The 17,464-nt window shown below is 39.0% G+C and overlaps 1 protein-coding gene across 4 annotated transcripts in view; it reads left to right on the top strand.

The window, feature by feature from the left end:
• Nucleotides 1–17,464, top strand: part of srl (sarcalumenin) — a 62,328-nt gene that overhangs the window by 20,308 nt on the left and 24,556 nt on the right. For 2 of the 4 annotated variants that reach the window (XM_060840641.1, XM_060840643.1), the window contains exons 1-2: nucleotides 1,131–2,084; nucleotides 10,508–10,633. In XM_060840641.1, the coding sequence (XP_060696624.1) occupies nucleotides 1,337–2,084; nucleotides 10,508–10,633 (874 nt within the window). In that variant the 5' untranslated portion in view covers nucleotides 1,131–1,336. The other 2 variants (XM_060840644.1, XM_060840645.1) reach the window with 2 other exon arrangements.

Below are 17,464 nucleotides of genomic sequence, written 5' to 3' on the forward strand. Positions count from 1 at the left end.
TGTGTCCTATGATCCCTCCCCACTAACTATCTGACAAAGGAGCAGTGTTCTGAAAGCTTGTACTTCCAAATGAACAGACTTTAACCTGGTATTGTGTGATTTTTAACAAGAGATCGTGTTTGTGTAAGATTTAGTTATACACACAGTCTTGACACCACAGGACTTAATTTTGTAATTCCAAAAATCGCACAACACCCCCATGTGGTTATCTTCACTACATTAATTCCTAGTAACTATTTTCTTGTTTTATCATCAGGCATTCCAACAGTCAAATTTCGGATTGATCCAGCCTGTGACATTATTGTAACACTCAATGCCATTTCCCTCAACATTTTCCTTTAATAATGAAAACCAGAAGTTGGATAATGCCTAGGAACAATAGCCTAGGTGATTTTCTGTCTCCAGAACAATATTAACATGTACTGCCATTCTACCAACTTCCATTATTGTTTCCTGATACTTATAAGAATTGATACTAAAATATTCCCTACACTTGGTTTTAAATTGTCCCAGAAGGATTGGAAAAATGCAGTTAGTATTGTTATTCACTGCATTCTATGACAAATAGTCTTACTAAAGGTGCTGATCACAATCAATTACTTGTTGCTGCCTCATGAAAATCCTTTTACTGGAAAACAATGCTAGAAAGGGGCATACAGATTTTAGTGTTAGTTTTAATAGACTGCCCTCACAATCAATGCTTCATTATTGAGTGACACAGGCCTATATAGCTCAATATGTGCAGCAATACCTGTTCTTCAAACATTTCTAAGCCTGTAACAGCATTTCTTTGAATTTTTATTTTCCCTCTAAATTAAATTATATTTAACAAAAAGACATTGAAACAGAAAATTGGTCTTGAACTTAGTGATAATGTCTGATCGTTTAGAGCCAGACCCAAGATTTCATTAATCTCAAAAATGAAGATGTTGTCGTTCTTGCAGGAAACCAAGCCTTGGCCACAGACCCAAGTGTCAACGTGAATGATGAGAAGTTTATGAATGGTAAGCAGCAAGGAGAAAAAGCCAATCCCTCACTGTCTGCAAACTCAGCATCTGATGGTAGTTCAGGCTTGGGATCACACCGTTCCACAGTGGAATTATTTGACAAAGAAGAAAAAGGTCAGTCACACATTGATAACTGTGTAGCAGCATGTTCAAGATGTGCTGCTGTACATGATGATAATGTGGTTAAGAGTGATGTAAAAGATCAAGAATCTCAAAGCAATGAAGCCAACTTCAAAAATGACAGTGAGGTGTTGGTTATAAATTCTGAAATAATTGAAAGCCTAGCATCTGACACTCCTGATGTCAAGGGTAGTGTTCCTACTGATAATATGAATGGTAATTCACAAGAATTGGATCACAACAGCACAGAAAATGAAAGTGAAGAAAATAATGACGACAAATCCCATGAAGGTGAAGAAACCGAACCAAGAAAGCCAGCACAAAGTGGGGTCACTGAACCTGCTGCAGATTCTGAAGAACAAAATGAACTAAACGGCAATAAAAGTGAGCATTGGCCTGAGGAGGATGATTCCAATGATGACTTGTATCACAAGGAATACATTTCAAAGGAAACAGAGGATAAGACAAAAAGCCAAGAAATGGACAAGTCAAAGGTGCTGGAAGAGGAAGAATTGGATAGTCAGGAAGCAGCTGATTCTGAGCAAGAAGCTAATATAAGGAATGGTGAATCTGAGGGACAACAGCAAAATGAGGAGGGAATTGACGATAAATCTGAGATTGGAACAGTTGAGGAAAAAGTAATAGAATCTGAAGCTTCTGATAGTCAGGACATTTTAGAGATTGCAAAAAGTGACAATGGCAAAGAATCTGAGGAAGGTGGTGATAAGAACGTAGCATTTGCAAATGAAGTGCAAGTATTGGATCAAAAGATAGAAGAAATCAGAGTTTCTGAGGAGGAGATTATTAAGCCAGGCTTCATTATTGATGAAGCAGCTTCCTTTCTAGGATCAGAGACCACAGGAAAGGAGAAAGCTGCAAATTTTGAAGGAAGAATGCCTGACCGCACTGGTGATAACATAGGGCTACCTCCTGAAGCGAAGGAGCAGAAGAAAGATGGTGAGTCATTGAAGACTCATCACTTAACACAGCACCAACATGTTTAGCCATGGAATTTCATTATATTCTTTCGGCTTCCCACATCAACTTCTTCTAACATTTCAGCCATATGAGTGAGGCTGACCAATGGAATGGAGTTATATTTGGATTTTCTGCTTGTGATGCCACTAACTTCACCATTAACACCTAGAGTAATTCATCATTAATATCACATTTTTTCACATTATGCATGGTTTCAGTGTGATTTGATCTTCTTTATCTCTAATACTTGTGCACAGAAATTTGCTTCAGAAGATTACTGTCTCTGCCATCAATGTGATGCCTTATTTCAAGATAATACTTAAAACAATTACTACAATACAAAATTAATCACTAGATCAGTGAAATTAGAACTGTGCTCATACAACAAACAGTTTGCTTACTCAGTGTTAATTAAAATGGTTGCACAAGTGTAACTTCTCTCAGTGTCTTGTCAGTCAAAACCCCACAATTTACATGAGGTAAAACACTCTCTCCATCGTTCCAAGACATTGCAGGACACGTACAACACTGGTTAGATACAGCATAAAGCTCCTTCCATATCAAACACACCCAGGGAAGGAAACATTGGTTAGATGCAGAATAAAACTCCTTCTACATTGCATGCTAGTAGATGTAAGTCTTTATACTATGCTTAAAAGAAGTTCCTTAATTTGCATCCTGAAAAAAACAATCTATTTTTATGTTATGTTAGAATGACATGTTGACTTTGCACATTGTCTGTGCTGCATGGAAGGAGTTGTCAACATGAACAACATTCATTTAAGACTCCTAGCAACTGAGGGAATGAATTCTCTATCAGACCCTATAGGCAGGAAGCACCTTTCCTGAACTGGATTCAAAACAGGGGTTCAAAAATTAAAGGATTACATTCTAACTTCCTGCATCCCCCAGTCCTATATAACAGATTAGTTGAAGTTTTGTCCAATTTTCATTCACACTTAATTGTAGATTTATTCTCTGTTGTCAGAGTTTCTATGTGTATGTTCAGTATTCTTAAGGCAACAGTGCAATCTGAGTATATACTTAGTGCAATAAAATACTCTATCATTTGCATTAGTTCATGTAAAGTACTAATAAGCTTAAATGGAAGAAATGCTGAAAGGATGTTCTTGATGGTGGGGGACGTCCAGAACCAGGGGTCATTGTCTAAGGATATGGGGTCAGCCATTTTAGGACTGAAATGGGGAGAAATTTCTTCCCTCTGAGCCTGTAGAATCATTGTCAAAGAAAGCAGTTGATGCCAAAACATCAAATGTTTTCAAGAAGGAGCTAAATACAGTTCTTAGGGCTAAAGGGTATGGAGGAAAAATGGGAACAGGTTAAAGAATGGGATGATCAGCCATGATATTATTGAAAGGCAAGCACAGAGTCGAACAGCCTACTCCCCTGTTCCTATTTTCTTATATAAAAAAAGCTAGATTCAATCAAATCTTTTAAAAGACCAGTATTACTATTCATCAAGGTTTACACCACAGGGAACTGTTATAGTAGTAATCTAAGGAATACAAGACCAGTCCCTGAACTTTTCTTTCTAACCATAGTGTTGTTCACTATAGTCCTTCTCAGGCATGGGTCTTTCTAATAAATGTATTTCTACTTTAATCCAATCTTCTGCTTATGCTGCTGGGTTAAATCTGTCATCCTTCATCTGCTTTTGTGTATGGAAAGGAAAGCAAACAGCATCAATATTCAGATGTATAAAGGTAACAATAGATCAGTTTTGTAAAAAAATAGAGCAGTGATACGATTGCTGCTTTTGGGTATGGAAATAAGAGACCATTGTCCAGAACAGTAGAACCAAAGAATGTGGCCTATGCTTGAAAGGGGGATAGAGCAAAACAAATTTGTGAAACAGGTTCCAAGGTGGATGGTGAAAATCAATAATATTAATTAATTTAAAGACCACTTATACAGGTTTAATTTAGAAAATAAGATTTTGGATTACAATTGCAACTCTTGTAATACGTGTAAGTTGCCTGGGAAGAGCAGGTGACTTTGGATCTATGGATATAAAGGTTATAAATGTGAATGACTTAAACTAAAGGGACAGTGAATCATCCCATGAAGGGTATTCATAAGGTGAATAGCAAGGGTCTTTTCCCTACGGTCAGAGTTTAAAACTGCAATTTTTAAGGTTAGAGAAAGTTTTTTTTTAAAAAGGACATGAGGGACAATTTTTTTTTTTTACAGTGTAGTTCATGTGTGGAATGAACTACAGGAGGTTAGGCTAAATTCCCTACAGTGTGGAAACGGGCTCTTCAGCCCAACAAGTCCACACTAACCCTCCAAAGAGTAACCCACCCACCCAGACCCATTTCCCTCTGACTAATGCACCTAATACTCTGGGCGATTTTAGCATGGCCAATTCACCTGATCTACTCATCTTTCGACTGTGGGAGGGAACCAGGACACCTGAAGGAAATCCAAACACAGTGGGAGAATGTGCAAACTCCACACAAGCAGTCACCCAAGGCTGAAATCGAACCTGGGTCCCTGGTACTGTGAGGCAGTAGTGCTAACCACTGAGCCACCATGTCATCCCAAAGTGGAAGATACAAGTACCATTACAACATTTAAAATATTTGGATAAGTTCATGAATAGAAAAGGTTTGAGGGGATATGTGCCAAACTCAAGCAAGTGGGACTAGTTTAGTTTAGGAACTTGGTGTGGACTAGTTGGACCAAAGGCTCTATTTCCATGCTCTATGACTCTATCCCGGTCTCCCAATAGCAGCCTTCAAACTCAGCTAACTTTTCTCTTTTTATAACACCAACAGATTGCGGGGACTGGTTCTGTGCAATGAACTTGTCTTCACATCACACACTGACACACTTGGGACATTTTAAAACAAATGCCAAATTCAACCAACCAATTTTAGTTTTATTCATTGTCTATGATGATTTAGCTAATTTGATTCTTAGTTCCCCGTATGTGGTGCTTCATCACTTCATCAGGATCCCCAAAGTAACTAAGTGGACTAAAGTGCAGTTACTATGTTGTGTTGGTAAGTACAGCAACAAATTTGTACGTAATAAAGTCAGACGAACAGCAAATGTTAGTTAGACAATAGGTGCAGGAGTAGGCCATTCTGCCCTTCGAGCTAGCACCACCATTCATTATGATCATGACTGATCATCCTCAATCAGTATCCTGTTCCTGCCTTATCCCCATGACCCTTGATTCCACTATCCTTAAGAGCTCTATCCAACTCTTTCTTGAAAGTATCCAGAGACTTGGCCTCCACAGCCTTCTGGGCCAGAGCATTCCACACACTCACCACTCTCTGGGTGAAAAAGTTTCTCCTCCACTCTTCTAAATGGCCTACCCCTTATTTTTAAACGGTGTCCTCTGGTTCGGGACTCCCCCCATCAGCGGAAATATGCTTCCTGCCTCCAGAGTGTCCAATCTTTTAATAATCTTATGTCTCAATCAGATCCCCTCTCAGCCTTCTAAACTCAATGGTATACAAGCCCAGCCACTCCAATCTTTCAATGTAAGATAATCCTGCCATTCCAGGAATTGACCTCGTGAACCTTCGCTGCACTCCCTCAATAGCCTGAATGTCTTCCCTCAAATTTGGAGACCAAACCTGCACACAGTATTCCAGGTGCGGCCTCACCAGGGCCCTGTACAGCTGCAGAAGAACCTCTTTGCTTCTGTTCTCAATTCCTCTTGTTATGAAGGCCAACATGCTATTAGCTTTCTTCACTGCCTACTGTACCTGCATGCTTGCTTTCATTGACTGATGTACAAGAACACCTAGATCTCGTTGTACTGCCCCTTTACCTAAATTGATTTCATTTAGGTAGTAATCTGCCTTCCTGTTCTTGCCACCAAAGCGGCTAACCACACATTTAGCCACATTAAACTGCATCTGCCATGCATCTGTCCACTCACCTAGCCTGTCCAGGTCACCCTGTGATCTCCTAACATCCTCCTCACATTTCACCCTGCCGCCCAGCTTTGTATCATCAGCAAATTTGCTAATATTACTTTTAATACCATCATCTATATCATTAATGTATATTGCAAAAAGCTGCAGTCACAGCACTGATCCCTGCGGTACTCCACTGGACACTGCCTGCATTCCGAAAGGGAGCCATTTATCACTACTCTTTGTTTCCTGTCAGCCAACCAATTTTCAATCCAAGTCAGTATTTTGCCCCCAATACCATGCGCCCTAATTTTGCTCACTAACCTCCTATGTGGGACTTTATCAAAGGCTTTCTGAAAGTCCAGGTACACTACATCCATTGGATCTCCCTTGTCCATCTTCAGAGTTACATCCTCAAAAAATTCCAGAAGATTAGTCAAGCATGATTTCCCCTTCATAAATCCATGCTGGCTCTGACCTATCCTGTTACTGCTATCCAGATGTGTCGTAATTTCATCCTTTTATAATTGACTCCAATTGAGGGAGGCATGTAAGCCAAGACGCCAGAAAACCAAATGTTTTTTGTCGAGTGTAGAGCATTTGACATTATGTTCCCTTGACAAGGCAAACCACACCTTTTTTTAATATATCTTTCAAGAAACAGTACCCCTCTCAAAGAAACACTGCCTCAGCGTAGGTTATGGGCTGAAACCATAATTGAGTTTGAAACTACAGTTCTGCCTTACAGCCAGAAATGTGATTAAACTGACAGTCTTGTAGGGTAAAATCAACTTTATTGTTGTTTTCTGATCACCTCAGCTGGAACAAGTGTACTTGATAGGGTAAGGATAGCATTGGGTGGAGAACTGATACCTACCTTGGAACAGCATCCTATCTACAGTCTTTTGTATAAGGTCATAACGGAGAGATTGACTACTTTTGAGCAGAGTGAACCTTTACCAGGCAGCCACAATTGTCAGTGAAAAACCTTGCATTAATGCAACAGTCCAGAAAATTGGTGAAATATGTGAAAATGTCCTTTACAGCACAGTGGTGAAGTGTGGTGAAGACAATAATACATGGAGAACTAGCCATTTGGATATACAACTGGCCCGATGGTGGAGGGTTATTTTTCAGACTTGAGGCCTGTGACTAGCCACAAGAATCGATGCTGGGTCCACTGCTTTTTGTCATTTATACAAATAATTTTGGATATGAACGTATAAAGTATGGTTAGTACATTTTGCAGATGACACCAAAATAGGAGGTGGAGTGACCAGCGAAGAAGAATGCAACAGGCTCTTGATCAGATGAGCCAGTGGGGCAGGAAGTGGCTGATGAAGTTTAATTTAGATAAATGTGAGGTACTGCACTTTGGAAAGGCAAATCAGGGCAGAGCTTATATACTTTAATGGTAAGGTCCTATGGAGTGTTTCTGAACAAAGATCTTAGAGTGCATGTTCATGGCTCCTTGAAAGTGGAGTCACAGGTAGATTAGGGTAGTGAAAAAGGTGTTTGGTATGCTTTCCTTCATTGGTCAATGCATTGAGTGTAGGAGTTGGGACATCATATTGCTGCCATACAGGACATTGGTGAGGCCACTTTTAGAATACTCTGTGCAATTCTGGTCTCCCTGCTATAGGAAGGTGGTTGTGAAACTTGAAAGGGTTCAGAAAACATTTACATTTTGCCAGTGTTGGAGAGTTTAAGCGAAAGGGAAATACTGAATAGACTTGGGGTATTTTACCTGGAGCGCTGGAGGCTGAAGGGTGACCTTTTTCTGGAGGTTGATAAAATCATGACTGGCGTCGGATAAATAGACAAGATCTCGTACCCAGGATGGGGGAGTCCAAAAATAGAGGCCGTAGGGTTAAGGTGAGAGGGGAAAAATTTAAGTTGGGCAACTTTTTCACACAGAGGGTGGTGCATGTATGGAATGAGCTGCTAGAGTAAGTGGTAGAGGCTGGTACAATTGCAGCATTTAAAAGGCATCTGGTGAGTATATGAATAGGAAGAGTTTAGAGGGATATGGGCCAAGTGCTGGCAAATGGGACTAGATTTATTTAGTATACCTGGTTGGCAGGGACGAATGGTCTGTTTCAGTGCTGCACATCTTTATGACTGACATGCCCTTTTGAGATTTAATTAGTTGTGGGTTTGGAAGGTGCTGTCTAAGGATCTTTGGCAAAGTTCTGCAGTGTATGATGTAGATGGTACATATCACTGATAATAAGTGTTGATGGTGGAAGGGACTGTTTTGTCCTGGATAGTATCAAGCTGCTTAAGTGTTGTTGAAGCTATACTCATTCAGGCAAATGGTGAGCCTCACTCCTGATTTGTGCCTTGTAGATGGTGGAGGTCTTTAGGGAGTCAGGAGGTAAGTTACGCACTGCAGGATTCTTAGCTTCTGATCTTCTCTTCTAACCACTACATTTTATATGGTGAGTCTAGTCCATTTTTCTGGTAAATGGTAACCCCTCCCCCTCCCCCAGAATGTAGATAGTGAGGGATTCGGTGATGGGAAAGCCATTGAATGTCAAAGGATTGGTGGTTAATTTCTCTTACTGGAGATGGCAAGTGCCTGGCACAAATGTTATTTGTCACTTTTCAGCCCATGTCTGGATATTGTCCTGCTCTTGTTGCTTTTGGCCATGGACTACTTCAGTATCTGAGGAGTTATGAATGGCAATAAACATTGTGCAATAGTCCCCACTACTAACCTTATGACGGATAGAAGGTCAATGATGAAGCAGCAGAAGATGTTTGGGTTTAGGATGCTAACCTGAGCAACTGTATGGGGCTATCATGACAGCATGCTTGGTGTACTGTTTCAGTTCTGGAACACCTTGCCTCAGAAAATTCACATTTGTCTCAGCGGGGGTACAGCAAGGGTTCACCAGTCTGATTCCTGGCCTAGCAGATTTGTCATATGAGGAGAGATTGGGTCACCTGAGCCTGTATTCATTTGAGTATAAAAGAATGAGGGGATTGCACTGAAACATAATTTCCAACTGGGCCAGACAGACTGGATGCAGGGATGATGTTTCATTTAGCCAGAATAAGGGGGTCACTGTTTCAGGTAATGGCAAGACATTTTGGACTAAAATAAGAAATCTATTTACTCGGAGGGTAGTGAACCAGTAGAAATCTCTTCACTGAAGACTAAATCACTAAATATATTTAACAAAAAAATACAGATTTATAAAGGCTAGAGGTTTCAAGGGATAATGGGAAAGAGTAGGAGTATAGCATTAAGACAGAGGATCAGCTATTATTATGTTGAATGATGTAGCAGTCTTGATAGATCAAATGGTATACTCTTTCTCCTACTTTCTATGTACCTTTACGTCATCTAGGACAGACTATAACAGTCACTATTGTTGATTGAAGGAAAATTCCTAAGAGTCACCTCTGGAAATCAGCCATACTCCATATCCCCACTGCCATTCCAAACAGGATGGACATTAAAATTCTTAAAATGTAAGCCAATTCAGGAGTAAAACCAACATGCATTTATCCATACAAAGAGCAGTAGGACCTGGAAACATCTCTCTCAAAGAATTGTGGATGCTGAATGTCAATTAAAATTTCCAGCAAATTTTGGGTGTAAGTTTTTAAGGAATACTGATTTAAAGGCAGGTAAATGGAAGAGAAATAAAAACAATTCATTCTCTAACAGGATCAAGGTGCTTTCACCTGCTCCTATGACAAATACTAAGAGTCCTGGGAAAAAAACAGAATATCACATTGAAATGTTTGAAAACACTGAATCAGATTTGTTTTTATTTTAAACTTTTGGGCACTTGGAGTTGTCCTTAGTATGGAGCAGCCTGTCAACAATATGTGACTTGTATGAAACCAGACTATTGTTAGAAGTCAGTGTCTTCAGAAGAGAAGGAAGTTGTGGGTGGGGAAAAGCACAATGTTGCATAAGCAATGCCAAGAATGTCATTTTACCATCACTCTGCAGAGTATAGAAAGAAATTGCATTTATATCCTTGCTTTCATATCCTTGGGTTGTCAAAGAACATCTCTCTGAATTTTATTTTCATTACACTCAATGTTTTGCTACAGCAAAATATGGAAGCCAATCTGCGTGGAGCAAAATTCAACAAATTACATTGAGTTGAATGACAACGTAATCTGTTTTGACATAGTTGATGAAAGATTAAAGTAGCCAGGATCATGCGAAGAATTTTGCTGCTCTTTATTGAAAATAGTGCCTCGAGGATTGTTACATCTTCTTGGCAGGGCAGACAAAAAATCCTTTAGACAGGATATCTCCGCTGAATATCAGCACCTATTACAGTGAAGTACTTGCTCAGGACTATACTAAGAGCATGAGTCTGAATTATGAGTTCAAACCTCTGGAATGGGACAAAAAAAATGATAATGCTGTCATTAACATAAGGTTGTGAACGTTGTTCTAGCAAATCTTTGGAGTAGGGAATTCAGAGCATTTAAATGTAGATATTGTTACAGATGATTTTCTCTTTTTGCCTGCAGATGAAGGCGATGAAGCTGAGTTGGAGGAGGAAGAGCAGCCGCAGCTCCTGCTGCCTTTCAGAGATCGATCTCACATTGAGAAAACACTACGGCTAGATGAGAAGGCGCCATCCGATGATTATAGTGGTAAATTAACTGCTGGGGAGGGGAAAGATTCTAGATCTGTAAAAGCAGTATAATATTTTCAGATTGTCTATAAATGCAAAAACGTGACAAACCTAAACTAAATAAAGTTTGAAAAACCTTGACAACTCAAAGACATAATTACAATGAAAATGTAGTGGGACATGAAATTTTAGCTTAAGTTGTAGTTACAACTACCATTCCTTAAGTTTTGGATGCTGCAAGCAGAAATATCAGTGCATGTCACAGGAATTATTTTCTACTAGCGTCTTGGCTATAAACAATGCAAAAAAAAGTTTGTTTATTAAAAATGTTTTAATTGTTTCCTGTTCTGGTATTTTTGACTCTACAATGAATGTTTTTCAAATTTAAAAATGATGGCCATTTGCTTAATTTTCTTGAAATCTGCTCAAGATTAGTCATTTGAAAATTATATACTTAAAAATATTTTAAACAACTTCCAGAGCAATAGTAAGTAGGTCCCCAGATTTCCTTGGTGTTTTAACATTACCACAATGGGAGTGGGTGAACTCCTCATTATGGAGGAAAATCTCCCATATCTATTTCAGCTGAAGCCAGTGAAAAGTGTTCAATTATCACTTCCCACCAATATTTTGTGAAGCTGAAATTATGAACACTAGAAAACAGAAGTGGATCTGTAAACATAGGTTATGTCTTTACCAAAGGAGAAGCAAGGTATGGTCTTGGCATTGCTACTTACCACCAGAACTAAGATCTGTTGAAAATATTCTCAGACCTAACGGTTTGACAATTGGACCCTGAAGAAGATTTGGAAATGTTGTTACTTAAAAATTTTAATATTAAATATGTATAAGGTATGGTCAGACTTTGAATTTAGAAAGAAGAATTGACATTCTATTGAATATGTAATAGAACTAAACAGACTTTGCATGACTGTAAAGAGTCCACTTGGAGACTCTTAATTCAGTGTTTATTTTTTAAATTGTTGTACAGTGCTAGGATGTTGAATATGAGTAGATTCCTAGTATAAATTGGGGTTAGATTTTCAAAAAGAGACACTTTTTTGAATGGACGTTTGAAGCCTTAAAAACATAATTCCTCAAACATTTAATTCCCAGTGACTTTCATGGTTCAAGTGGAGCATTCAACCCACAAAGGATAGAGGATTCAGTGGTAGCGGCAAAAAAAGGGCCTAGAGACACGCTGAAGTCATCAATATGAAAGGAGAATCATTGGTAAAAGTATGAGAATAGAGATGCCTTTGGAAATTTATATCCAATAATAGGAATTGGAAAACTATAACTGAAGAATGAATCTCCGGAATGCCTGAGATATAGTCAACAAGCATTTTAGATGCAATCTTCAATTCAATCATGTAATGAATTGTCTTTCTTGTTACTCCAAGATTGTGCATAACTAAACAATGTGGTAGGATCAAAATGAAAAGGTAGTGATACTAATCAGAAAGCTGTTACAAGATGTTGAGAAACTAAGGCTTTCATCACAGACTCATTCAACTGTCTTATATTGGACAATGGATGCACATCTACAGTGTGTGGAGTGGATTGGGTGAAAAGCCTACTAAGTTCTTTTAATAATAAGGACTAAAGTAAGGCTAAGGAAAATTGAGATTTCATCCTGCTTCACATTTGGGAATAATCTGCTGAAATCACTGCAAAGAATTCTGATTCCCTATTAAATAGCTGGTATAAATCATTTTATCAGCACAGATTCACTATGAAGTGAAATATCCTGACTGGTGCGCAGGAATCCCACAAAAATGGCTGGCTCAAATGAAACCAAGTATGCAGCATAACATGGCTAGTCAATTGATGTACTGTAAAGGCCATCCTGATATTATTTGTATGGTTTTAACAAGAGCTAACTTTTCTAATAAAAATGTTCTTGGCAACCAGAGATAGGAGTTTAAAGGATAAAGTTATAGTTATATAAAAACTATATCAATAGTTTGTATGTCCACAGGTTAACAATTCTATTTTAGGATACAGGAGTAAGGGATAACAAGTACCCTAAACTTCTAGAAGAGATGAGTGAAAATGTGATATATAAAAATATAGGATAACATTACAGTCTATAGTCTATGTCCCATTAGCAACAGATTTTAGTTAAGTTGTAGTAACAGACTTGAAATAAGGGTGAAGGAAAAATATTTTAATCTTGCACTTTATAGATATGAAAACTAGATTGAGTTATTCTATAATAATATGTAGTAAAGAGAAAATTATAAAAGTGGATAAAGTAAAGGAGATATGGACTGGCTACCTGGCTAACTTCCTAGCTGATAACTGGAGGCAGGGGGATCTTCCAACAATGCACAAAATATGAACATTGCGGCAATGAACACAGCAGCAGAAAGCCCCTGTAATCACAGATGTATGAAATAAATGACATGGTAAAAGGTGAGGAGCTTGGTAGAATTCTAGCAGGCTAACAAAATCATAAATTAATATGAGCCCTGGTATGGGTGGTCCACGCAAAGAACTCACTGCAAATGGTTGAGTGTCTCAGTCCATATTGATTTTTTTTTGGGAAAAACATTTTTTAAAACTCCTTTTGGGAATGAGTGATCATGTTGAGCTTGGAAGGGATTACATTTACCTTCACTTTTCCTGGGTAATTGAATACCTTGCATGCAAGGAGAAGAACACTCAAAAAGGCTGAGGTTCAGAAAAACTTCAATGAGCCTAATGACATCATATAAATCCATCAAGAAAAAATTTCGATCCAGTGGACATTGAATATTATCAAAGAGAAGGACAGAATGAGTGGAAAGTTCAGGGTAAGTGATGGAAGAATAGCAAGTTTAGCATGGAAAACAAACTATTAAGGTGCATTGCTCAAAGTTAACAGGCATTAAAAAAACTGATTTACATATGTTGTCATGGGTGACTTCAAATTCCCTAATATTGATTGGAGATTCCTTAGTGCAAATAGTTTGGATAGAGCAGATTTTGTCAGGTGTGTCCAGGAAGGATTCCTGACACAGTATGTAGATAGGCTGACGAGATGGGAGGCCATTTTGGATTTGGTACTTGACAATGAACCAGGTCAGGTGACATCATTCGGTGGGAGAGCATTTTGGTGATAGGTGCTCACAATTCCCTGACCTTTACTATAGTCATGGAGAGGGATAGGAGCAGATGGTATGGAAAAAGTATATAATTAGGGGAGGGCAAATTACAATGTTAGTAGGAGCTTAAATTGGGAACAGATATTCTCGGGGAAATGCATGACAGAAATGTTGGGGTTGTTTCAGGAGCACTTGCTGTGAGTGCTGGATAAGTTTCTTTCCCACTAAAGCAAGGAAGGGATGGTAGGGTGAAGGAACCTTGGATGACAAGAAATGTGGAACATCTAGTCAAGAGGAAGAAGGAAGCTTACTTAAGGTTGGGGAAGCAAGGATCAGACAGGAGTCTGGGGATTACAAAGTAGATAGGAAGGAACTGAAGAATGGACTTAGAAAGCTAGAAGAGGGCATGAAAAAGCCTTGGCAGGTAGGATTAAGGAAAAGCCCAAGGCATTCTCCGTTTATGTGAGGAACAAAACGATGGCCATAGTGAGGGTAGAGCTGATCAGGGATCACGGAGAGAACTTGTGTCTGGAGTTGGAGGAGTTGGGTTAGGTCCTTTTTAATGAATACCTTGCTTCAGTATTCACTACTGAGAGACCTTGTCATTTGTGAAATCCGTGTGAAACAGGAAGGAGAATATGCTGGAAATTTTGAAAAACATGAGGATCGATAAGTCCCCTGGGCCAGACTGGACATACTCAAGGTTACTACGGGAAATGAGGGAAGAGATTGCTGCACCTTTGGCGATGATCTTTACATTCTTACTGTCCACTGGAGTAGCACCAGATGATTGGAGAGTGATAAATATTGTTCCTTTGTTCAAGAAAAAGAGTAGGGATAATCCTTGGAAATACAGACCAGTCAGTCTGGCTTCAGTGCTGGGCAAATTATTGGAGAGGATTCTGAGAGACAGGATTTATGATCATTTTGAAAAAGCATACTTTTATTAGAGACAGTCAGCATGGCTTTGTGAGCTTCACAAGCCTTATTGAATTCCTTGAGGATGTGACAACACACTATTGATGAAGGTAAGCAGTGGATGTGGTGTATAAGGATTTCGCAAGGCCTTTAATAGGTTCTCTATAGTAGGTTTATTCAGAAAGTAAGGAGTAATGGGATCTAGGGAATTCTGGCTGTCTGGACACAGAATTGGCTGGCCCATAGAGGACAGAGGGTGGTAGTAGATGGAAAGTATTCAGCCTGGAACTTGGTGACCAGTGGTGTTTGCTGGGATCTTTTCTGGGACCTCTGTTCTTTGTGGTTTTTATAAATGACTTGGATGGGGAAGTGGAAGTGTGAGTTAGTAAGTTTGCCGATGATGCAAATGTTGGTGGAATTGTGGATAGTGTGGAGGATTGTTGTAGGTTGCAATAGAACATTGACAGGATGCAGAGCTGGGCTGAAGTGGCAGATGAAGTTCAACCTGGAAAAGTGTGAAGTGATTCATTTTGGAAGGTTGAATTTGAATGCAGAGTACAGGGTTAAAGGCAGGATTCTTGGCAATGTGGAGGAACAGAGGGATCTTTGGGTCCACATCCATAGGTCCTTCAAAGTTGCCACCTAAGTTGATGGGGCTGTTAAGAAGATGTATGGTGTATTGGCTTTCATTAGCAGGGGGATTGAGCTATGAGGTTAAGCTGCAGCTCTCTCAAGCCATGGTTAGACGACATGTGGAACATTGTGTTCAGTTCTGGTTGCCCCATTATAGGAAGGATGTGGAAGCTTTAGAGAGGGCGCAGAAGAGATTTAACAGAATGCTGCCTGGACTGGAGAAAGGTTGAGGAAGCTATGGCTTTTCTCATGGAGCGAAGAAAGATGAGAGGTGACTTGATAGAGGTGTACAAGATGATGAGAGGCATCGATAGAGTGGATAGTCAGACATTTTCAAAGGGTGGAAATGGCTATCACGAGGGGGCATAATTTTAAGGCAATTGGAGAAAGGTTTAGGGAAGATGTCAGAGGTAAGGTCTTTACACTTAATGTGGTAGGTGGGTGGATTGCACTGCCAGCAGTGGTAGAAGAATCTGATACATTAGGTATATTTAAGCGACTCTTGGATAGGCACATGGATGGTAGTAAAATGAAGGGTATGTAGGTTTTTTGATCTTCAAGTAGGATAAAAGGTCAGCACAACATCGAAGGGTCTGCACTGTGGTGTACCGTTCTATGTTCAATTTACAGAATCTGAACAAGTCATAGTGAGTGATTTAGGCTTCACATTGTCCAAAATTTGTATTTGCAAAATGATGAGGACCAGATTATGGCAGATAAAGGGCTGACTGTATATGAGACATGCCTTACAGAGATTCAGAACTAGACTACATGTGTCAGAAGACAAAAAATAAAAGTTGGCACCAAAATAACATATGTGCGAGAAGGAGGTAGTGAATGGCGGGACAGCATAATGGGGAGGGTATGAGAAGCCACTAGGAAATACAAACATTAGTTAAGTATGCAAGATGAGGGACTGGAAGTAAGATCCATGGATTGGCAAAGTAAGGTAAGGATGTGGAAGTCCAGAAAACACAGTATATAGTCCGAAAGGGTATCGTGTGAACGCAAGCCAAAGATACGTTTATAACCTTGCTAAATAAATTCTGCTCCTAAGTGTGGGAGATCTTGTAGTAGTGGTGCAGAATAAGACCGGATTTGCCTACTTTAGGTTAATTACCTGAAGACCTTACTACTTACGTATTGCTAAGAGAGCTGAGTCAATTGATATAAAAGCTGCATTTCTTTCAGGATGCAAAATTTCAAAGGGAAGTATTTTTGAAACCACTTAAACTATGAAACTATTGAAATGAAGCAAACATGCTTATGGGTTGAATGATGCAGCAAGGTATGAACTGTGGTATTCCTCAGTTCAATCTGTCTTGTTGGAAGCAGGTTGCATTCAGCTTAAAGCAGATCCAGGATTGTTTTACTTCTTTCCCAGTGAGAAACCGACCGGAGGTACCTTTATGACCCACATTGATTTTCTCTGGAGGGTTTCTGTTGAATTTGAGCAATGAATGATGGATAAAATAAAGAGAATTTAAGACTGAAAGTCAGGCTTTGGGGACCATTTAAATATGTAGAGTTAGACATTAAGCCAAATAAATCGAGTGACTTTAGATCAGTAGACTTATCTGAAAAGTGTTAACATCCCATCAAATCAGATCAGGTCCTCGCAGAATAAAACATTTTTCTGTCCAAGGAAGAAACAGATAAAAAAAAGAGGTTTGACTAGACAGTTAAACTGGTTGTGCACTTAAACTTGAGCCAATACCAGTAATGACCAATAGGAAAGGAGTACGATGATGGAACATACCACAGTTGAGGAAGTATTGAGAGCAAATAAAACATTAAAGAAATTATATGCAGAAAAATGCATATTCATAATTCTGGTTATGGATGACAAAATATGAAGCTTGTCCTTTTTAGCAATGCTTCTCATGCTAATCTTCTAGATGGCTATTCAAATCCAGCTAGATTTATGGAAAAGAACAATAAATGTTGTCTGTTGGCCTGGGAAACTGAGAAAATATCATGTGTAATTTAAAGTAACTTTTTAGCTGCTGAAACATTGGTGCTAATAGAAACTATGGATAAATGTTTGTTTGTTTGTTTGTTTTTATCCAACAGTCAAAAATAAATTTCATACAAGGATCAATCCAAGAAAAGTTTGCCTTTTTGATGTTGTTGGATAATTGTTGGCTTTGGGACAATGCACATGTTGCAAAGGATGTCATTGAGAAAATGTTAGAACAAATGAAATGTTA

This window comes from Hemiscyllium ocellatum, chromosome 20, assembly GCF_020745735.1.
Source record: "Hemiscyllium ocellatum isolate sHemOce1 chromosome 20, sHemOce1.pat.X.cur, whole genome shotgun sequence".
NCBI lineage: Eukaryota > Metazoa > Chordata > Chondrichthyes > Orectolobiformes > Hemiscylliidae > Hemiscyllium > Hemiscyllium ocellatum.